Source organism: Amblyomma mixtum, chromosome 3 (assembly GCF_055824585.1).
Source record: "Amblyomma mixtum isolate Tamu chromosome 3, ASM5582458v1, whole genome shotgun sequence".
Taxonomy (NCBI): Eukaryota; Metazoa; Arthropoda; class Arachnida; order Ixodida; family Ixodidae; genus Amblyomma; species Amblyomma mixtum.
Window position 1 is genome coordinate 303,525,881 of NC_143014.1, and position 24,253 is coordinate 303,550,133.

General features: G+C 44.6%; 1 protein-coding gene across 1 annotated transcript; it reads left to right on the forward strand.

Annotated features, from left to right (window-relative positions):
* Positions 1–103: 103 nt before the first annotated feature.
* On the forward strand, positions 104–24,251 carry LOC149355440 (uncharacterized). The gene is made up of 6 exons (XM_089583795.1): positions 104–152; positions 3,418–3,578; positions 14,160–14,222; positions 15,844–15,905; positions 20,990–21,052; positions 24,214–24,251. The coding sequence occupies exons 2-6, from the start codon at positions 3,469–3,471 to the stop codon at positions 24,222–24,224; spliced, it is 309 nt and encodes a 102-aa protein (XP_089439921.1). The 5' UTR covers positions 104–152; positions 3,418–3,468; the 3' UTR covers positions 24,225–24,251.
* Positions 24,252–24,253: the final 2 nt, after the last annotated feature.

Consider the following 24,253-nt stretch of genomic DNA (forward strand, 5'->3'; position numbering starts at 1 on the left):
GCTCGGCAAATAGGTTTTTATTTGGTGTTTCATGACAAGACGGCGGAATACCATTTATGGAACAGGCAACCATGTTACCTTGCTGCAACATTGTGTAGGCGGCGGTTGAGGTTTGTGTTTCGAAGGGTATCCGACTTAATCGGGCATTCACGGTAAGTCTACACGATACTGTTTTGTTTGCCTTGTGTGTTGACCGTCTGTTAGCAGTACATTGCGTGTAGAATGACTTTCTGCGCAGCGGCAGCCCTTTTATTGCGGTTTTTAAAGTGCGTTAGGTGCAGAAGCCATTCCGCTCTCTACCAATATGCCACGTGTCTGGGCCGTTCTGGTTTGGTTTATGGTTTATGGCAGGATAACATCCCAAAGCGACTCGGGCTATTAGAGACGCCGTAGTGAAGAGCTCCGGAAATTTCGACCACCTGGGGTTGTTTAACGTGCACTGATATCGCGTAGTACACGGGCCTCTAGAATTTCGCCTCCATCGAAATCTGACTGCCGCGGCCGGGATCAAACCCACGTATTTCGGGTCAGCAGCCGAGACCCATAACCACTGTTCTGTTTTGTGCGTTACGTGCAGCAAAACTAATCGGTGGTGAACCCCTGATTACAAGGCCCTTCTGCTGCGCCTTTCGCTGGTGTCTGCTTTTGTGTGCTGCATGGTAGAGACGCGTCGACAAAAATTCCGATCGAGAAAAATGCCGCGAATGTCGGCCAAAATATATTTACCTGTATTTACCTGGCGAATCGGCAAACGACAGTCGCCTTCTTATGTAAATTCTCTTTATTTTAAATCTTGCGTTTTTGTTCGTTCTGACAATGAAACGCTGTTTTCCGATATACAGGGTCTTGAATATTTGGGGGCCGGGTTTTAAAAAATTCCTATGTAAAATCTACTACCCCATTCGAGCTGAAATAACGTTCACAAAGTATCAAAAGATGGTCTACATTATCTGATAAGTGATTCAACATCGGTACTTTAATAGATTTTCCGGAATGGACGGAAAACTGCTGTCGGCGGCGTGCGCAACTTTCGCAGAAGCGAGTCGAGAAGCTGCGTTGACATGGTGCGCCATCTGTCGAGCGGCGAGGCAACCGCCATCTCCGGCAAGGCCGTTGGCGCGCTTGCTTCGAAGGTGCAGATCATGGAGGAAAGAAGGAAAAGATCGTCTGCTCGTTGCACGATCTGCCTCGCCGCTCAACAGATGGCGCACCATGTCAACGCAGCTTCTCGACTCGCTTCCGCGAAAGTTGTGCACGCCGCCAAAACCAGTTTTCCGTCCATTCCGGAAAATCTAGGCAAGTACCGATGTTGAATCCCTTATCAGATAACGTAGACCACATTTTGCTACTTTGGGAACGTTATTTCAGCTCGAATGGGGTAGTAGATTTTACATAGGAATTTTTTAAAACCCGGCCCCCAAATATTCAAGAACCTGTATATTCGTCACATGTTTTGTGTGCCAAGTACACCAAAACCATTAATGGTGTACTTAATTGTGGGTAGCTGTGTCTGGAGCTCAAAATATGTAACAGTTTTTTTGGCTACATAAACGCTCTGATACAGCATTTTTTAATGAATTTTGAAGGTAAGCACCACTTTTGTGCATAATATGATAATCTTTCTACAGATATCATAGTGGATTGCAGCTGGATGTGGTCCTCCCATTTTCACTACATTTTTTAATGACAGAACTTTGGTGTGTGGCGAACTAATAGTTGGAATTTCAAGTGCACATTTAATGTGTTACATAGTTGAAAATCATTAGGATAAATTTATACTTGAGAACTTCATAGTTTTGAGTCGTGTTCAAATACCACGCAGACTTTTATAAATCTGATCTCGCCATTGCACAATATCTTTCCAAATCATCTGAACATTGGGTTTAAAGTATTAAGGACGCAGTACAAAAGCACTCTTTCCTTCTCTTGTCTCTCATTTCTTGGTTGTACTGACCAAGTTTGATCATAGGTAAGCTTTTTGGACTCGTTGCGAGAATGTGCGAGTGCTTTTTATTTAGTGAAATACGCCATGCAAAAGGTGGGATTTTCAAAGATCCCTTGCGTGGCCTGTGACACTTAAACTAGACAGCCTTCGGCAGTCATATGTGGTGTATTGATAGTGGGCTTTCCTTTGTCTCAGTTTGGTGAACGAGATTTCAGAGCTCTCACTAAAAAGAGCTTTAGATGTAAAACAACTACTGCTAAAGTTGTGGAGTTTTAGCATGAAAAAAAACATGGAACTATAAAGCGAGAAACCATGTGCTTTCCCTTCGACATAGTTCGAAGCTGGTGGTTGGGTACCCTTGTTCCTCGTATGAAAGCCCACTCGCGCTTCGTATGAGGTTCGAGCCTATTAGGGTCCAGATGTCTGTGGTCATGCGTCAATTGATTGTGCAAAAAGATAAGGGGATGCCTTCACATCCTTTTTGTGACGCTTTAGAATTGATCTTCTTTTAATCTGCTCAGATATTGTCGTTTTGTCTCGGTCCAATTTCTGGAAGTCGGCGCAGTATTCAGTTGCCTCCAAGTAAATGTAACTTTTCAAATATCCTTTTCTCGAATCAAATCTGGACCGCATAACAAGCATAATAGTCTTCAAAATTTCATATTTGCATTTTAAAGGAGCACAGTGAATAGGGCTTAGAAAAGGGAGGCAAAACTTGGCGATAGTCTTTGGCTGGACAGGGAGTATGAGGCAGCTGAAAGATAAGCTAAAAAACTGCTGTTTCCTCAGTGGTGAGGGGACTGAAGTCAGTGAAAATCGGTGTTTGAGGAAAGGAAAAATGTCGGAGTCTGGCATGTTGAGGGACCCCCTAACCGTGCCACAATTGAAGTGAAAAAATAGAGAGAAAGGGGTGCTGTAGTTGAGTGCTCCACAATAATTTCAACTGCTTGGGATTTCAACGTGCAAGGGATTTCAATAATTTCAACGTGCTCTTACATCATACAGCACAGGGTGCTTTGCTTTCTGCCTGCATCGAAACGCGTCCTCCGTGGCCGGGTTCGATGACTGAAAAATTCCATGTGCATTTGTCAAAAGCTAAAGGAAGCTTTCTGAAGAAAACATTTAATCATTGCTTTGAAAGAACAGTAGGGTTGTAGTTGCAGCCATGCGAATGCCACTGTTACTCACAGATTATCTATCTGCCTTGATGGTTGGGAAAAGCAGCGTACCTAAATTGATGTGTTGGTATTATAGTATTTCGCTCTACTTGGTGGGGTAGTCTTGGAGGCCTTGTTCCAAATATGTTTTGCATTGCTTCAGTGCCTTGTGCAATCACCCTCTTTGCCACTATTATTATCTATATCCTTGATTTCAGGGCTATTGTATGTTCTCTCCGGAATGGATAAATTTGTGCCATTATTGCCCAGATCTGTATTCAAAGATTGTATATCGTTCTCACTTGCACTCTGCAGTGCAAACCTGCGTGCAACTCTGGGTGCAAGGCTCTGGCGGGTGGCCATCCCATGTTGCTTCATCTGCAAATCTGTCATTCGTACGGATATTTTCATCTAGAGTGCATTCCATCCCGTGGGTGCTTGGCTGTCTTCCTGTCGACAACACTGCAAGTTCTAAGGTGATGTCGCAAGCTAATTCCCAGAGAAACACCAGAAATGCTCATTCAATTTATTTCATCATGAAACTGCACAGGAAACACCAGCACACAACTGTTGGGTCAATAGTGAAATCATGCGTTGGCAGATAAGGTATGCATGCATAAGTGCAGCAGCTTCCAAAACAGGATTGAACAATGGTGTAATTATTTGGAATGATAGAAAATATATATCACTGCAGGAATGACATAATTTGATCACAAAGCATTGGCTCCATGTATGCACCTCAACTTATTTAACTGACCTTTGAAAGGTGGAACCTTTTTATGGAGAACACCATGTTAAAAGCAGACTTCTATTGGCAATGTTTTCCCTATTTTGACCCATGATACTGAAACAGTGATTGGCCAAACGTGTTTCCGTTAACTGGTAAATTAACATTTTTTTAGTGTAATTTTTAATGTTATGGGTAGGAATCACAAGCATGCCTAACCATAATGACTGATTATTACATATTGCCTTATCATTTTAAATGGAGACAATCAGTTAAGAGGATTACGTGAGAAGTATTTTCATCCTGAAAAATGAATCACTACTCGAGTGAAATAGACCTGAAGAGGGCATTATTCACACCTATAATTTTTCCACTCGAACAGTTGGGTCCAAATAGTTTTTAAATGTGCAAAGCCATGGTTTGCAATGGTATGCGATATGAAAATGAAAGCAAGAGACGCAAATGATTTTTAATACAGGAAGATAAAAATGCCTTCAGCTCTGAGACCATTGCCTGCTAGTGCCAGCTTAGGGGCTTAAGTTATCAGCGTGTGGCTTGGAGTCAAAACTGCTGTCTAGTGTAACGTGAAAACATTTAATGGTGTACTTAATTTTCAGTAGGTGTGTTCAGAGCTCGAAATACGTGAGTAAAAGATTTTTTTTGGCTGCATAAATGCCCTGATACGGCATCCTTTAATGAATATTCAAGGTAAGCACCACTTTTGTGCATCAGTGCAGAGATTTTAGAACTAAGCAAACAAAAACTAACTACTATAAGAATTTTTCTACTTTAGTACTTCAATGCCTTTCTTTGTTCTGTTTTTTTTTGTCACATCGGAATTGGAAAAAATTCATATATTCCGTTCTCAATATGCTTGCTTGTCTCACTTGATTTCACAGAGCACAGAAAAAAGTTCATCCTGATAGACTAAGTTTGGCTTCCCTCTGCATTTTTACGTACTGAAAAATTAGATGTTTTTTTTTCTGCTTTGTTGGTTCCTGCAGTGTTTCGTGTAATTAGTGAGCTCGAAAACACTTGGGATAGTATAACAAGTGCGCAAGGTAATTGACTGCTTTAATTAAAGGTATGCATTAGACGCTGGAACAATACCATGGTGCAACACTCGTGGGGTGGGGTTATTTTGTTTCTGTTGTTTTCTTTTTTGTTGAAGAGACTTAGAAAAAATGCATGCGGCAGATTGGGCCACATATGTCGATATGTTAGCTAGTGACAGGGACGCATGTTACGCGCTGTGCTCGAAAGACCTCAGAGGCGAAGCCAAAAGTCCAGCGAGTGGTTTAATGACCTAGTCTGACTGTGCACAGGAAAGAATGGACATTTTTGAATACACATCTCCTAATTATCATTTTAGACACAGCTCACGCATTCGGTGATGACAGCATGGCCTCAGTTTCCGCCCTGTGATATTTCCGGCGGCTTGCTAAAGCATTCAGCCTAGAACTGTGGCGTTACATCATGATGTGGTTGCATGACAAGGACGGTCGTTGAAGGCACTTAGGGAAGTGCAGAGCAGATGAAAGGGCTCCAGAAGCAAATTGGCGAGCAAAAAAGTGGAGATATGACATAGCACAGGTATTGGCTAACATATAGAAGGTTGTCTTTGTTTTTCTGGTAACATATTGATGTAAATAGGTTTGTCGTGTTTCACATCAAAGATTTCAATGTCTCATTTCTCTATGCATTGGTCCCATTATTAGAAAAAGAAAGGACATCAGGTTTTTATTCTTTCCCAGATTCATCTACAGAGAGCTCCAAAGCTGTTCAGAATAGTGCGTGTTGATATGGTAGGTCCTATTTTATGTGCTCAAGTAAAAATTTAATGGTTTGGAAAAAAAATCAAATCGCTACAAAACAGTAATTCTAGTTCAGTTAAATAACGCAATTAGGTCATTCGCCTATGCGTAGTAGTTGCTAAGAAAACGGGTCTCAAATATTACTCTAAATACATGGGGAGCGTAGGGCATAGCCAGGGCTCTTAAAACAAAGGCAGCTCCGTACAGTCATGGACAGAAGTTGGCGGGTTGTGGATTCAGGGAGAATTTATTCCAGCGTTGCCTGACTGTGGCAGTAAGTTGTATTTGTTCCAGCGAATTAAGCATGCGTAATCCTTCTTGGTTTTGCAGTTTTGATTGATCTCCTTTGCCTGATTACGGATAAATATTTCTTTCACAGTCTCATTCCAGAAACTTTTGTCCATAAATCTACATATACCACTGTCGGCACAAATCGAGCATGCCGTTTAGCTCACTGCAGACACTTTCCGCATTGAGAACCAGAAGTCTCTAACGGCAGTTTCATGATATCTGACCAACCATGCCCACAGAGCTAACTCTTCAACAATGTCGCATTTATTCGAGAGACTAGCTGCAAAAAAAAGAAAATAAATAATGGTATCTCCGCTATCACTTCTACGCTCGTTTCTCTTCCTACTAGGCATCTAAGCCTGCCTTCGTAGAGGCTTCGGAGATAATCGGTGCAATTTATTACTGTGGTCACTATATTTAAGAATGGCTATTCGTCCAGAAAGGTAACACTTATAAATGCAGTCTGCTGTGATCTACGCTTTGCACAGCGTTTGAATTTCCTGGGAAAGTGTACAATTTTGTCGGCAGCTCTCAGCCTCTAGTGTTATTGCAACTGGTGTTGACCTCTGCAACGCAACAGCTCCAGCTTTCCATGAAGGCGTCGAAATGGCTAAAGGCAAACTCAGGTCTGGAGGCGATCCGCCTTCGTACTCAGTTGTTAGCCCGCTCAGCAGTGCCAGCACAGCTCAACGCCAGCACAGGACGCGAGCCACGATCAGTGGCTACACAAATGCCTGTGGTGCGGCGATGTGATCCCCAAGCATTCTGAGAAGGTAAACAGTCCCTTTCAATCCGTAGTTGCTGCATATACTTGCTCGAAAGGGAGCAAGCTATATATGTGCGCGACGGATTCCTCACTAGTGTTAAAATGCGGTGATATCCGGAATCGAGCTGCCGTACTTCGCACGAAAGCACTTGGGAACTGGACGCTGCTCACTGTCCTTTGTGTCTGTGCGATTCCAGGACGGACAGCACTGACTGCGAAATGCCACAGTTGTTATTGAGCTGTCTGCCTCCGATGTATGCCTTGCAAAGCTGTCATTGTAATGCCCACTACAACATCACGAAAGGCGTAAGCAGTATCTTCTTGGGGCTGTCAGCTCATAGTTGAGCCATCAACATTTTCACTCATTCTCAACTTTATGCACATTTGCCAAATGCGTTGATTTGCCCGGCGTGAGGCTTTTGCATGAACATGTGAGGGAGCCAGTGAGTCGTTTTTTTGTTTCTGTACCAAAAAGCAATTCTCAAACCAAACTGCTATGTCAGGGCTGTGACTTTTAGATGTGCTCTGTATAGCTATGCAAGTGCATCTAAACCACGTCGAGACATACAATGCGATGGTAGTAAGCCAGTTTCCTTCCCACGGGCCCTTCACTGTTCGCAGCGACGGGCACATTCTGATGCGAAATGGCACTGATGTTGGTATACTTAGTGCGTCTAAAATGACTGTCAGAGGCCACCTTGTGGTGCTTCTGTGTTCCTTGTGTTTTTGACTGTGACGCTCTGTGACCAACGACTATTAAGCACACACGTATACAGGAATAACCTCCAATTGCTCAGTGTGCTTCATCTCATGACGGCGTTTTTCTGCGTCCCAGTTCACGTAATTGCTTTCGATCATTGCATGTGTATGCCTAGTCCCTTATGCTATGCTGACTGCACAGAGGATCTGACCCCTACATTCCCTTGGCATTCATGCTGTACTCTGCGTGCAAAGACTAAGTTGCTTGAGTCTGTGCCATGTGTTTGGATACCCTGGTCCTTTCTCCGCGCGTGAGGTATACGGTTGAGCAATTGAGCAAACAAGTAAAGAGAAAAAGGGCTCGTTATGACATACATGGAGGAAGCCAACAGATGCCGAAACCAAGGAGCATAGGGGATGTTTCCTTCTTTTATGCAATAGGTAGCCTTTGGTAGTCTTGTTGCCATAGGTAGCATGAGAGGGCTCTCGCGAAGCTTCTGCCCTCACGGTTTGATCACGTTTCACATGGCACTCGCAGTAATACAGCACCTACTACATCCGCTGCTATGGCCAAAGGTGGATCTGGTGAACATACTCAAGGCTCGGTTCGCCAGATCCACCTTTAAGGCTCAGTATTCTTCATAAACTCTAAATCTACTCACCCTGTGCTTCACTACATACAATTATACACCTCAGCCACTTTCTCAATCATGAGAAGGAAGCTGAGGTCTTTATCTGAGTTGTTCGGAGCCTCGAAACCCTTGCCGAGCCAAGAATGTCCGCGGAGGTTACCCAACCTTTAAAAGTTTCTGCTATCAGACATTTTTAAAATTCTTGTCTTTCATCAGCTAAGTAGTAAAAATAACTTTTAGGCCCTTTACACCACCGTTTTTATCCACTTTATTTTCAAACTCTACACAAGCCAATTTTTCCATACCTTGTTCTTGGCACATGATATAGCCTTAGCCGCTTATGCGCCATTAAACCCAACACAACACAACACTCAAGGCTCGGTTACACTGCACACTGTGCACTACACATAAATACCCCTGAAAGCAGAAGAGTGGAGATATGTTTGCTGAGCAAGAGACTCGAGGTTCGGAGGCCAAGGGTTCAAATCTCGCGTGTGGCTTGTGGTTGGATTTGTTCTACTTTGTAATCAATTATCTTTTTTATCTTTGAGCGATAATACAATTATTAACCTTCCATTGATCAACACCAGCACGAGCTGTCCTGAGTATGATGACCTGAACCTTGATTACGAGCTGTGCTCTGCACCCAAATCTAGCTTTACCATGCTTACATTTTTTCAGAAATAGGGCTGCCAACTTCACCTTTTTTGTCATCAGCCAGTCAAAAGGAAAAAGCAAGCATCAAGCCTATGACATGACTGAATCAGGGACAAAATTTGATTGCTTATGGAAACATGTTGGCCGTAGGGAGATGGTGGAGGTGGGGAGGGGGGACAGGGGAGGCTTCATTATCTAGGCATGACAACTACCACAACCAGATTGCATGCAGTGGCTTAGGACTTAGTAATGGGGAAACTTTTACTAAGACATTTTCTAGCACAGCTGCATATATCATTCGCTTTGATTTGTACTGTGCTGATTTTGTTTAACCAGACAGAATGGTGGTCCGAAGAGTGTGCACCAGTTGGCACGAAGGGTTCTTCATAGCGCTATCGCTTTTCCTTGGGCGGAGTTGGAGGCATGAATGCCGGCGTCTTGTGAGATCCAGTCTGTGCGCATGCCATGAAGTCGCGGCTTCCCACCAGAACCCTGGTGGCTTGTCTCAACGCTGGATTAGAGAATGCTGTACACTGGGCGGCGCTTGCACTGCAGTGGGTCTGCACATATTGAAGTTGACCGTAGAGAAGAGGGTGTCCTCTTCTTTTGGCAGTGGTTGTGGCATGAACTTGCTGTTCTATTCTTGGGAGGGGCTAATTGGTGCAGTCCATAGCAATGTGACCATCTTGTTTCAGATGGTCCCGCAGATGCTAGGCCTCGTCACTGAAGAGCTCTGCTCTGCCAGCTCAGGAGTCCGGGTGGAGAAAGACACGGCTCACGTGCCCTTCTTCTCCACAGCTGATGCGGTCCCTTAGGGCGCCTGCTGTCCTATAGAGGTGAACAGGAATTGGGTGGTCCGTTTTTACCGATATTACCAATACTGCACTTGAGACAACCTCTCGCCCCTGAGCTACCACACCTGACGAGTGTGCCTTTGAGAAATTCCGGCTCACATGCCTTCGTTTCACAAAAAAAAAAAGTTGCCTAGGCCAGCGGTGTTTCATATGGCATCCGAATGTTGTCCTACAAAGACCCAGAAAATCTGTTTATGGCACTACTCCCTGCAGCAGTTTACAATGTGGCTCAATTTTCCCACTGTCATTTTATAGTATTTTAGTGTGATAGCACAAATGGCCCGCTTGCGATACAGGAGCGCATGTCAGTATGAGGCCTGGTGAGGAACAGGAGCTGAGCGGGAGAGGACTAAAGGGGATTAGCGGAGCTGGAAGGAGACGCATGCACGTTGATTGGAGGAGGCAGAGAAAGTCACGGGATGTGGCGAAGCAGCTGGTTCGGGGGTCGGCGGTGCGCACTGCACTCCATGTCAGTACTTCTTTGCAGCACTACGAAAGCAGCAATCAATGCACAGGCGATGTTCTGACGCTGCGGAATGTAGTGCCGGCATAAAATGGACATTTGGGCATACATGGGATAGCGTGCTTTGAAGTGCACATGCGCCAAACGCTATTGAAATCGAACCTTAACGTACGCTCGCATTACTTGCGGTATTTGCTGAATTTAGCGTGCATGGCTCTTGCGTACGCTAAAATATCGTTCCCAAAATGGCGGTGCCCTTCAAAGCAGGACCCCTCGCTTCGCACTAAATTCATCATTGTTACTGCCGCTTTCTGTGTGCTCAGTGGCCATAATTGGTACACCGGGATTTCGCTTCATCTCATTTTGCCTGTAACAAAACATATGAGCTATAAATTTGCTTTATTTTTATTTTAGAGAGACGACTCCACCCCTTCTAGGCCTAAAGAGGAGCATTGGTTTGTCGGAAAAAGTGGTTCTCATTTAACAAGATGGCGCCACTAGGCTGAGCTTATCTTTGTGTCTGTGAACACGCTGATCTAATTAAGGGAATGTGACAAATGGCGAAACACTTTGCAAGATGCTTGCGTTTAGCGTACGTAATTGTGCATACACTTCCATATCTGCATACGCGGCGAGCCAAGGACATGCAGACGGCGATGAATGAAGGAATGCTTTTCACGCGTCCTCCTGCTTTGCTGAGGGGGTCTCTACCTTGTATACTGCTGCAAGGAACTTACGAAATGGATTATTGGATGAGAGGAGGGTCACATCAGTGGCACCATATGCTATGTGAAGTCGTCTGCTCACGCGCTTGCTTCACACATGCTTTGCGCTCGCCTCACGAGTGCTTTAAGGAGATGTGTTAAGCAGATGTGTAAATGTAACTGCTGTACTGATTACGTGATGTAATTAAAACACCAGTAAAACGCAGCTCTGCAACTTGAAATTATATTACCCAGAAGAGTGCAAGGCAAACAGACAGGAGTGCGTGGTTGCTACAGATTGCGATGCCAGGAGAGAACCCTGAAAACTGACCCGGTCAGCCAAGGTCATTGTGTGCGTTCAGAGCATATGGAGACGGCGACGAGCAGCGGCTCTGTCTCCCCTTGCACTTTCTCACCGCCGGCTGTGGATATTCCTACACAGGCCCCCTGCTAGTGAAGGAGCTTAGTGAAAGGCGGGAGCCTGAACGGAGGTGGTGATGGTGGCATAAATCTACACGAGTTTAGGGAGCCTGGACGATACAGAGGATCATTCCTTGGTTCTAGCAGTTGAGAGGTCAAAGTGTGCAGTGAAGTGGTGGCTGCGGGTATGGGAGCAATGGGTGGTTGGGGGTTTCAGGATGCGGCGGGTGACTGCGCTGTTTGTAGCCAGGAGAGAGCACTGAAAAGAAAATGAGCAAACAGCGCCAAAAATGGTCGTGACTGATCGGAAAACATGCATGGTCTATTGTTTTGGAACAGGTCTCTTAGTTGAAGGTGTTTCCGGCTTCTCAAATTACTTTACTGATCACAAAACAGTGTTTGTACTATTCAAACCTGAGCATTGTTAACCACAGCTAAATATGGAAGCATACCTTGGAGATGTGAGGTCTTCGTGCATTGTAGACATGTTATAAGCTGTATGTCTAACATGTTCATAAAAATTTTGCAACAGTTTTTCATAGCTGGGCATGCTTTCGCACATACAACACATTTACAAGCAGGGTTAAACCGTCAGTTTTTTTTAATCATTGCTTTTTGTTCAGATAAATGGAGGCAAACGTGTATGAAATCGCCAAGAAGTGCTCGTTGCGCGAGCTTGTGTTTTCTCCTCTTCAGAGCGTATGTGAAGTAGGGTGGGCCCAAAAGAAAGGTTTCCAACCAGCCCCACTGAGGGCTACATCTTGAAACAATAAATAGCCCAGTTTTTCTGTATTTGAGTAGAATACACCTTCTAAAGTAAGCAGTGTAATTAAGCAGGTAATTGATTAGAAAGAACCCGACTGTTTTACACGATGTTCACAACTCGGCCTACTGTGAGCTGATCGTGGTTACACTAGTTAACCAATTCATCTATCTGTCTTATGGGTTGACACCATACTTTTGAAAACCGAAATTAAAAAGGTTGACGTTGGAATGTCTTATTGCTGGCCTGGTGAAAGCTTTAAACTGTGAACATCTGATTAGGGTGACCAACACAGCATACGGCCATGAGAGACGCATCAGTTGAAAATCACGGTATTTGCCCCCCAGATAAAGAAAGAACTTATGAAAAAAGGTGCGTAAAAAGACGTAAAATGGCAGCACATTGCTTTTATTGTGTTGCTGGTATCGTTCATTAGCAACAGTATTTTATTGACATATCTTGTATTTATCCTTGGCAGTAAAATGTTTAATTTATATGCTGTTTCTTAAAATTTCTGAAAACGAGTGAAGGGTAAATGGTCAGGTGAATTGGGACTCAAACTTCATTTCAGGAGCACTGAAATTTGACATGGACAGAGTGACATAGACACATATGCATGAGCGCTACTTCCAATTTCCCGCTAGTGCTGTACTTATTCAAATGAAACATGTGGCGAGAGCCACGGTCAGCGCCTATGGAACCACCATTCAGAAAATATTTGCTTCTACCTCCTTGCTGCGCTCGTGCACCACGCTAGGATTCCTGCACATGCTCCGCCATAGCTCCAAGCAAGCACTGGAGCCTCCAGAAGAGTGTGATAGGGGCTTAGTTGGATGACATTCTGTAAACATAAAAACTGCGCAAAGGACGGGACATACACAAAAGCACATAGCAAGATTTGACTTACATCCACTTGTGCAGGAAGGGAATTTCTCGGCATGACGAGGTGATTGTGTGTTTGTGACAGTGTGTGTTTGAGGCGCTTGCACGTTGTTTTGAAGAGGGACGAAGGCGCTGGTGCAATAAGCCAGTTATTCTGGGCTTGCCCTGTGTGCTGCTTCTCTTTTTGAGTCCCGTCCTTTGGGTAGTTTTCAAGTTTATTGACTGCGACCTACCCTTTCGCTGCTGGAGGTCTCCTCATTCCACCCAGACTCTTCTTGCCAGGCATCCAAAGCCGCCACAGCACCAGCCTCGTTTTTGGTGCCCGAACCGCATGTATCTGATCTCCATATTCATATCGATGAAACACTTAAGAAGCCTTTCGTTTCTTCAAAGCTTTGGTTACCAGAAATTCTAGCCCATGGTTGTGCTCTGTGTGGGATTTTGATGCGAATACAAGCGGTAAAGCAGTGAAAAATGCTAGAGCTGATCAGTGTTTTGTTTAGCCACTATTTTCAATGCTGGTTTTGTAGTGACTTGTCCACAATCAACCTTTGGAACTGCTTGGTACCTTTGTTCTCTCTACTATTTTTGTTACTCCCCAAGCAAAAAAAGAATGATTGGAGGCTGTTTTCTCATTACGATGTACCTAACGCGAAGTGCGAGGACAGAAAGAATACATTTGCAGCGTCATGTAAATCGCTTTCGACATTCCTCCCCCCGACTAGCTGTGCCATAAAATACTTCCGGTCCACTCCTCATGCTTCTCTGCACGTTTCCATCATTCATTGTTGGAGCAGTTGCACTTAGTTCTGCGTGACCGGGAAGTGTGTGTCCCGTCACTTCAGGGTACAGCGGCAGACACATTTTTACCGGATACATGGCGTAGACTTTTGTTATAAGATCGTATTGTCAAACGAAGAGGATGATCAAAAATTGACCTAGATTCGTCGTTCGCTTCACTTGCTACTCGAAACTATGAGTGGTAGGTACGCTGGCGAAAAATCATGCAAGGACTTCATTTCTGACGGTTGTTACTTCGTTACCAGAGAGCCTTTGGAGACATTTTTCGAAAAAGTGCATTGCTACAAACATGTCCTACAGCAGCCAGGTATTTACTGAGTTTTTACCATAAATGATATATGGGTCATAGCCAATGCAAAATTTCCAGCTTCTGTGTTTTCACAAGCCTGCGATGTGTGAGTGCTGCAAAAATGATATCCAGTAAAAGGTATATGGGCTGACTCAAAAGAATTTTTAAAGCATTTTTGGTTGTTTTTATATACAGGAGAACAGTTTCATTTGAGCACCATGGATTTCGCACATTCATTTGTCACTAGCTCTTGTGCCGCAAATTTAATGGTCCTGTGCTCTAAAAATTGTTGCAGCCGTCGCCCACACCAACCTCGTCACGTGCAGGGAAGGCCAGAAGAGGCGCAAAGCCCGTCGGTGTGAGTACCTACAAGCGATCTTAGACGTGAAGATGAAGTTGAGCAACGATTATTTGAGGTCTCTCTGCCGGTACTAACAATGAAAACATCTAAAAAGGTCAAGGATAGGCCAGTCCTTTCAGTTGTTGAAGCTTTGGAAGGATATCTGTCACTGACACATGTAATGTTTAACACCACCACCCGAAAGAAATTCCATTTTTTCGGCTTGAGTCCACATAGACCCTTGTTTAGGGCCATTTTCAGCTCTGAGTCTAAGGAATTATCATGGAATTTTGCTACAAGAGATCTTTGTAGTCTCAAAAGGTGCCCTTTTCACCGGAGTAACTGATTTTTATTGACTCTTCAGCAGCACAGTACCTGAGCGAACTCGCCTGACTTATACCCGTCAGACTAGCAAATTTAATGTCATTCTCATCGAATGACATTAGCTCACAATGTCATTAATTGGCTGTTACACGGGAAGATTTAATGACATTATATTCACATTCGGCATCGAATGAGCTTATGGAACTCATTCGCATTCGATCTCGAACCGAATGCCTACTCTGGACACCAGATACGCAGCAGAAACAAGCGATGCGAAAAAATTATGAGTGCACTGCCAAAGTTAGAAATTGTATTTATTTAGTTCTGCTAAAAAAATGTTAGTTTAGGTGCAAACTGTTCACATCTGAGGTTGCTGTGGATAGCTATTCCTCTCGGTCTTGGTCTCAGCAGCAGCCATCGGCAGCGGCGAGAGTGAAGCAGGGATTTCCCGCAACCGCCAATCATTTCGGGTGGTGTGTTTCTTGCTGGTTGGTGTTACCTGTTTATTTAGCTCGGAAGTACTTGAAGATGTAGTAGAGTAGTTCACCTTTTGGAAGTCATTTCCACGTTGTCAGCAATTTTATTTGTTTACATTTATCGAATGTGTGGTTGACTTTGTACTTGGCTTGGCTTGTGATGGATGCAGTGCTGCAAGTTGGCCGGAAATGTTATTTTAAGTTTATAATATTGCACAGAAATGTTCTTACCCGCTCTTGAAACACTACACAACGATTTCAAACATCTTCATATGCGCTGATGTCTTTCAGTTGTGCTATTTTTTTTTCACTGATTGTCGCTGACATCATTTTCGAATGACATTATTTTTTGCCGTGTAGCACCGAGAGAGTCCGAATGACATTCGACGGATCGAATGCTATTCGGTTCGAGTGACATTAAATCTGCTATTCTGCCGCCGCGGTGGCTCAGCGGCTATGGTGCTCGGCTGCTGACCCAAAAGACGCGGGTTCGATCCCGGCCGCGGCGGCTAGAATTTCTTTGGAGGAGAAATTCTAGAGGCCCGTGTACTGTTTGATGTCAGTGCACGTTAAAGAACCCCAGGTGGTCGAAATTTCCGGAGCCCTCCACTACGGCGTCTCTCATAGCCTTAGTCGCTTTGGGACGTTAAACCCCAGAAACCAACCAAATCTGCTATTCTGACAGGGGTATTATTTTTGTTGTAGATGCCTTTTCTTTCAGATTTTTTTTGCTTTAGTTCTTTCTATAAGACCCGCCATATACGATAAATATTGAAATGGCTTGTACTTGAAACTTCTAAAAGAATTTAAAACTTGCACCTCTGTTTCTTCCTTTTCAGCTCCCCTGCAACTGAGAACCCCTCAGTTTTTCATGTCGGCTTATCTGTCCTGAACTTCGAAGGTGAGTGTCCAGCAAATCATTTGTTTCCTTCTTTCAAAAAATGCAGGTGATGTTTAATTAAACACTAGAGTGCAAATTTCTCCGGGAGGCATTCGAATCGGATAAGATGGGCAGCAACAGCCTAAGACCTTTATTTCTGTGCTTACCACTCTTAAGCCGAACGGCGTGAAGACAAGCGCTCCCTAGATATATGTATTTCCCGTACACGTTTTAAAGGCAGAGGATGGTCATGTACTCAGTTTTGAACGTATGGAAACTTCCCAGTTGAATTAGTGAATTGGCATTCTTTTTCAACTTAGACATGTATTGAAAGATCCATTCAGACTTGACTGCTATTATGTCAAGCGCTTAAAAATCCAAGCTGATGGTCTGCTGGACCTGCATACATGCTGCGTTCCCTGGAGGTTGGGGAACAGAACCTGAAGTTTGGCTGTGCGAATAAGACTCCTCTTTTTTTTTAAATAGCTACAACTACATGCATGCCATCTGCATGGTTCCATGGAGCAGCCTAGACGCACCGCTGCCATGCATCCTGCGGAGGACTGAAACCGCGCTGAGTGTGTGAATCAATACAATAAACAAATTTGCAGTTTCAGAATATAAATGAAAACAACAGCACACAATGAAATACCTGCTTAACACTACGTCTTAATACCCGCGAGATTTCATTTTGTGCAAGGGCACATGCTTTTTGAAATGGAAGTTTTTTTTTTTCTTTTTAACAAATATGCAGTGTTATGACATGAGTTTGCTAATCGCAAAAAAGACTACGCATGTGATAAAAATGCGCAGTGTTATGGCATGTGTTTGGTAATCGCAAAAAAGGCGACGCATGTGATTTATGCCATTTACAACAGCTGTTGCCACCCATCCACATGGCAAGTATTTATTTCGTAGCTCATTGAGACAGGCCTTAGTGCAGCCGACGCATTACTGACAAGCTGTGTCATCCCGTTAAACAGCATTCTGCCTAGAATAAAGCAACTTCGGTAGCTAAAAATAAGGGAATTATGCTGCACTCCCGCTGCACCAGTCTGCCTCCTGCATGCAAAAGTTGCTGCTTTTCCTCATAACATGGATGCTTGGGAGAGGAATATGACAAACCTATGCGCAACTCAGGGAGCTTACACAGTTTACAGTTTGCACTCGGCTCAACAGGTGGCGTCACTGGGGCAGCCGTCATTTTTTGACCTTCAGAGCCGTCGGTGACAAGAATTGTGTGCAGTGCTAACAACTGCTCTGCAGCTTGTCTACAACTTTCTGGTGCGCTTTTAGCACCAGTGTTTTGGTGCATACGTGAAGGGTATTTTCGAAGCAATGTGTAGGAAGGTAGCGCTAATTTGCCTCTGGCCAACTGGGGTAGTGGTGGTGGTGGTGAAACATTATTACCAGCCGATACAAAATAGCGACCCAAAGCTGCCCCCTCGCTTAAATGACGGCCGCTATCCCTTGGGCAGCGGGCAGCGTCTTCAGTCAGCTGGAGGTGCTTGATCTGTATCCCCGGGTCGGAGCTGTGCGTAAGAGCCTCCCAGTGATCAGAGTCTGTAATGAAGTGACTCGCGGGTAGATACTGTCGGCAGTTCCTGGTCATATGATTTAGATTGGCTTCACTATCACAGTTTTTGCATTTGTCAGAGAGAGTCCCTCCGAATATAACCTACACAACTGCGGATTTGGATAGGTGTTAGCTTTAAGTTTGCGCCAGGCTTTGACCTGTCATTTGGATAGTGTTTTATCTGCTGGCGGAATCTGAGTCTTGCAAGCCTGTAGTGCTGCAGGATTTCTCTGAGAAAACACGGTGGGACAGTTCTCAAGCTAGCTTATGAGCCGCCTCACTACCACCAAAGGAGGCAAGAGCAGGCGTCCAGATTAGGCGAAAGTGCCGTGTGGGCCGAGAATTTTGCAGAATCTGTGCTGCTTATGGGCAGATTCTTCCCAACATGTAGTTACGTATCGCCAATTTTGAGTCGCTGACAATGGTTTCTGTCGAGGTTCCCGTAATGGCTAGAGCAATGGCTGTTTCTTCTCCAACATGTGTGGGCTGAGTGTGTACAGTGCCCCGTTTATGAGTGTGCCATATTCTGTGGTGACCACAGCTACCATCTTGTCACCTGGGGTATCTACTGCATCTACATATACTACAGAGGTATCATTAAGAAAAGTTCTGCCCAAAGGCTTGGATCTCTCTGCATGACTTTGAAATTGGGGTACATGTTCTGAGGTATCGGTGGGATGACCATAAGCTGTTGTGCATGTTTGGGAAGGTTGGTGCACCTTTTCTTGTTTGTATGTTGTACCTAGTGTGGACAGAATGCGTCTTCCAGTTGGTGTGGCCGATAGCCGTTGGTATTGTGAGATGGTGACCCCTTCAATAATCTCACTTAGGGCTATATGAAGATTGAGTCCTTACAGTCGCTGTGTGGATGGGGAGCCTAACTGCTTGTTTGACGCATTTTCTGATTATGGCTTCCACTTTCTCTTCTTCAGTTGACTTGAGATATACGCAAGGGCATATGTAGGCTATGTGGCTGATCACAAAGGCTTGTACTAAACGGAGAGTATTGCTTTCCCTCATGCCCAAGGGGTGGTTACTAATGCGGCAAATGAGTCTCATAATTTGCTGCGAGGTTACCTGAAGTTTTTGGATTGTGTCGCCATTGAAGCCGTGTTCCCACAGCATTAGACCCAAAATATTAATTTTGGGTATTCAGAGGGTTTCAAATTTTGCTAGTTGGTAGTTAACATGGTCACACATAACTGCGCTTTTGAAAAGACATGGGACAACACAAGGACGACACACACTGGTGGGTACTTGAGGAACGGGGACTCCGCGAATAGTGAGTTCTATGGCCGGTGGGGGTTGAGCAAGGAATCTAATCTGGTTTTGCAGAATACGAGAAGTTCAGATTTGGTTGGAGAGGTCCGCAGTCCCCTGGGGTCCACATAGTTCCCCACAATATCGGTTGCACGCTGGGGCCTCTCCTCGAATTGGGCATCACTGCCCTCAACGGTCCACAAGGTGATATCGTCCGCATAGAGGCTATAGTGGACTTTCGGAATCTGCGCTAATTGGTGTGGAAGTTTCAGCTTTGCACCGTTGAAGAGAAAGCGTGAGGGGACCGCTCACTGCGGGGTGCCCTTGTTGCCGAGGAGGAAGTCATTTGTGTGGAAACCTACTACTGGAAAATAGACCTTTCTACCCGAGAGAAAGTCACGGATATAGTTGAAGGTGTGTGCTCCCAGCTCGAGTTCGTGAAGGTTCTCCAAGATTGCATTATGTCTGACTTTATCAAAGGCCTTCTCCAGGTTGAGTCTGAGAATTATTCTAATGTCCCATGGTTTAGGCTCAGTAATCTGATGTCTTAGCTGAAGCATTATATCCTTCGTAGAAAGTTTTGGTCGGAATGCAATCATGGTGTGGGGGTACAGCTTGTTCTCCTTAAACCGGTTGAGGCGGGTCTGAACTACGTGCAGCATGAGCTTACACACAAGACATGAGCAAAACTGGCCTGAGATTCTCAAGGCTGAGCACCTTGCCTGGTTTTGGAGTGAGAATGATCTTTGCCGCTTTCCATGTTTGTTGGATTGAGCCCTCCGACCAGCATTTCTGCATGTACTCAGTTAGGGAGGGTAGAGACACTTCATCCAGGTTATGGGGGATCTTGTTGGTAACCGCATCTGGGCCAGAGGTGGATTTGCAGCTTAACCTCAGTTTTCGTCCTAACCCCACCCATAGTAATGGGGGAGTTGAGCTGCGTGTTTTCCGGACCGCCATAATCTGGGAAACTTTGGCTTGGAGCATTGCCAATATATTGTCTTCAGGTTCAAGGGAACAGTCCTCTGGTATGCCTGCATAGGCACGTACAAGCCTTTGCAGGTTCTGCCTGTGAGTGGTCTTGCTACCTGTAGGGTCAAGTTGATGACGGAGCAAGTTCTAAGTATTAGAGACTCCCATATTGGGATCCATGCGGCTGCATATTTCCTCCCAGTTTTGCTGCGCAAGTTTAGCTACGTGATCCTCGATCTCCTTGTTTAGCCTAGCTATTCTTCTGCGCAGATTGTGGTTCCACCACTGAATTAATGTCCTACAGGTGTTCATGGTAAATGGACCTCCAGTACATCTGCAGCCATGTAGCGTCTCCGGAGCAGCCAGTAAGCAGAGCCGCTGTTGCATTTGCATTGCATGTCTCTCTGCTTCTCCTTGTTCAAGTTCAGTAGGCGCCACCTTTGGTTGCCCAGTTCACTACCACTTTGGTTTTGCATCAAATAATAAGAGAGGTGCACTCAGATCTTAAACTTTAGAATCTCGGAGACTGAAGTAGAATGCTTGTGGTAGTGTCGCCAAAGAAGCTGTTTCTAAGGTGGAATTAGTAATTAGGTTGCAGCATAAAGTGGTCCTTTCGGTCTTTGCAAATTCTGAAACTCTACAGTGAAAGTTGAAAGATGCAGTGCTGAGCAGCTGCTGATTATTCGCAAGATTCTACTGCAGCTTGTCACGTGTGTTGACCATGCTCAAAGAAATTTACTGGCCTCCTCTGGTCAGCCAAAGGGTGCAGTGTCTTGTGCACTACCAGGCTTTTTGAAGCACCGCACAGTATTTATGCCTGATGTCGCCTCATTCTTGATTTCAGCTAAAATGATGTTATTTTGACACGTCACTAATTGAAAACATACAATGTTTAGTCACTATTTTTCTTCACCAAACTCGAAACCTGCCTCAGTGCAAGCAGTGGCGCATGTACTTACTGCTGATCAGCAATGCTGCTGGAGGACAACAGGTGTACAAGCTTGCAAAAATGTGATCTGTAATAATCATCTGCTGTAGAGCTTAACCTGTAATCTGCACTCGGAAGATAGTAGGATGCATCTCGAGAACGAAGTAGGAATTGGCCGTCAAAGGAGGCCCTTCAACCAGAGATATTAGCTTAATGTTTTCACTTTGTGGTCAAATACTTGGATTTGTAATAAGGGTGTTCACAGAAGACCTTTAGTTTCGTCCTGACATGACTGAAATGTAGCAGACAATGTTTATTTAATGTTGTGCTCACTCCATCAGCCCTCTCCCAACTTGTTTACATGTTTAGGTGCTCCTACCATGCCGAGATCGACAACCGGCACTGTGCCCTTGGAGAGAGCAGGAAGATTGGGTAAGGCATTTTTTCTTAAATTTGATGCCCGGCAGACAACAAAAACAAATTGAGTTTAGCATCATCATCATCGTGACTAGGCTCACTACAGGGCAAAGGCCTCTCCCGTGTCTCTCCAATTAAGTATGGTTTCTTCTTTTTCCAGCCGGCCATGTTTACTGTGGCCATGCCTCTCCTAAGGTGCCCATTACACCTAAATGTCCAGTGCAACCTGAGCATCCACCTGGCATTCCCAGGGGGACCAGTAGCAGGGTTTTTAGATCTGGGACAGCCTGTGTCGGGTACACTTGCAAGCCTCAATGTAGTAGGACACATCGAAGTGGAGGCTTTCCGTGCATGCTTTGCACGCTCCCTGGGACTTGTGTGCCACTTTGGCTGTTGAAACCTGCGCCATTGATTCATGGGCAGGATCCATTAACACTTTCATGCATCCGTGTTTGAGCTACTGAATTGAAAACCAAGAGCTAATATTTAGCCTCGCTTAGGTAAATAATCACTGCCTCGTTGTTTGTTGCAAATAGCTGTGTTGCAATGGGAGTTAAGCTGTTTTCACTCTCACATCTGCTCGTTCGGTGTAAGTCAGTCACTGTAGGAGCTCAAATTCTGATTCATATTCTCATCTCTGCCACTTTCATCCACTCAGCTTCCAATCTCCCCCCTTTCATCGCCAGAATTTTTCCTTTCCACTTGTGGAGCCGTATTTGGAAAAGCAGAATCGTTTCATTAGTTTCGAAGGAAGGGTGAGGAGGCAGACCTTTTCATTAGTGCACTGATCAAGGTGCTTGCATTCTGCATACACATGTAGCCTAGACAGGGTACTGCGCGTCACCTCTTCAGTGCAGTCTTGTTGCTGGCCGTGCAGCCAAAAGCGTGAGTGATGACATCCACGGACAGTGATGGGTCCCCTCTAGGAAACAGCCAGTTGAGGGGCAAGCTGAGCCTTGGTTTTTGTAGATAACATTGCTCGGATGCTGTCTGGAGAGATGTAGATACACATGATGATGATGATAATCGTCATTGACATACAAATTTTGTCTGCTACAGGGCAGGGACTTTCCTTATCAATCTCTAATTAGCTTCACTCAGGGCCAGCTACAGCCACCTTCTCCGTGTAAATTGCCTGATCCCACTGTCGCTGGGCACTAGGATGCCTTACCCTGCCACGCCTGTATTCTTTCACTGCAGTGAACCCTGGTAGCCGGAATGACCTTTGGCCATTTTTTATGCATACCCCTAAGGGAGGTAAAGGAGAGGACTCTGCAGAAGAGTCAGGCAACGCGATTCTTCCTTTTGCACTCTGAGCTGTTTTTGTTTGCCAATAACAAAAAAAATTAATTAAAAGAGGCACTATTCTAGATGTTCACGAAAGTCATTCCACTTTATTCGCTGTGCATAGTCGGCACAAGATACTAGCACACTCAGAAGCATCACTAAGTTGCTTGCAGGTTTCTGCTCCTTCAAGAGAATTGGTACCGGGCTCTCCTTGACTTGCTGTGCCATAAAACTACTTTTTTGTATTTTTGTATATTTAAAATTTTTGTATATTTCTGCAACCTTCTGTGAAATGCATTTAGGTTGGCTTTTGGCTGTCACTTTGGAGTCATTTCCAAATACGTACCTGGATTACTCTAACTTTAAAGCTCAATGTTCAAAAAAACTGGTTCTGCCTACTCATATTCTTGTAACTTTTTTGCAGTTTCTTGTAATATTTTGGAAGCTGTGATTTCCAAGCAGTATAATGTTACTGCGAGTTCAGGACGGCCCTGGTCCGTTTCTCGAATATTCTCAATAGCCTCTCCACTCCCATTTGCCCACCTCCTGGAGCCTGAGCAGAGGCAACCGGCATCCATCGTGACGGCTGACACTGCATGTAGTGTTCATGCTCCCAATGCATCAAAGCGTCCAACGGGCCTGTGCCCAAATTGAAAAAATTTAAGAGCGACAAGGGCACCGGTAGAAGACTGGTTCTGTGCAAGGTTGCCTGATGCCAAGACTTTGTCCGCATGGCAAGCACAGCTCTTTTGAAGCTCCTGGATAACTGACAATGTGCAAGTCGTGGCTGTGGCTCAAGTTCACCTTTTCCACTGAACTTGTCACCGTGCGTTCGCCTATTCAATGGTTTAGCAACACTGTTTTACTGTTTTCATGTATTTAGATAAGGTCGCCTGAGTCGTAGGTTCCACTTACAGAAAAGAGGGCTTCTGTTCAGTCTATTAAGAATTTTCATGAATTCGTAGAGAAAGGGAGCTGAAGAAGGCGTCTGCTGCACAGCTTTACTGGCAAAAAATTACGACAAATAGTGCTCACCTAAATTTTATCTTTGTAAGATTTCCCAACAAATAAAATAAGACCTCTCTTATGGTAATTTTCTTGCCGGCATTTTCAGTGCTGGTGGTTAAGTTGCTTTGGCACTCAGAGCTGTTTTGTTTGGCCAATAAAAAAAAACTAATTAAGAAGCGCTATTCCAGATGCTGGCGAAAGTATTCCACTTTATTCGCTGTACATAGTCTCCACAAAATACTATCACACTCAGCAGCATCACTAAGCCGCTTACAGTTTTCTGCTCCATCAAGAGAATTTGTACTGGGCTGTCCTTTACTTGCTGTGGCATAAAACTACTTTCAATCCACTATTTGTACCCCCCTCTGCATTCTATCTCCACTGTTGCTGCGTTAATCGACCTTTAACTCAGCACAGTGTCAGGACCGGGAAGAGTAACCTGCAGGCACCTGGCTAGAGCGGAAGACGTGCTTCTGACACAGGGAGCTCCTAGTGGGGATGACATACACTTTGGACATCGGTCAGAGAACGAAGATCAGAAATGCACCTTACATCGTCCTGATGTACGTGCTAGTGAAAGCGTTGAATACGTGCTAGTGAAATTGTCAAATGATGGTTTTGGCGATGAGAGGGTGTGTTTAATTTTGTAAAATTCTAACGTTTGTTATTCCAGAACTTGAAGCTCATTTTAATAATAGGCCTCACATACACTGAATTTCCCAGTCTGCAAGCATAAAGAAGTCACAGGCCTAAATTCACACCCTATTTTGGCATCATTATGAGAGACTTTCGATGTGTGTGTGTTGCAGGGTAGATCTACAGCTATGGGATATATGTGCTGCTTCAAGAGGATTCTTTGTCGTGTGTGCTATTTTTTGCAGGTCTCATGTAGAATTCCTGCGTCGCGTACAGAGGAAGGTC

What these genes read in the sequence shown, in the direction of transcription:
- LOC149355440 (XM_089583795.1), top strand. Translation starts at nt 3,469, where the DNA reads ATGTTGCTTCATCTGCAAATCTGTCATTCGTACGGATATTTTCATCTA. An exon ending in ACAACACTGCAAGTTCTAAG is followed by an intron (nt 3,579 to 14,159) that starts GTGATGTCGCAA and finishes AAATTGTTGCAG; the next exon opens with CCGTCGCCCACACCAACCTC. An exon ending in GAGGCGCAAAGCCCGTCGGT is followed by an intron (nt 14,223 to 15,843) that starts GTGAGTACCTAC and finishes CTTCCTTTTCAG; the next exon opens with CTCCCCTGCAACTGAGAACC.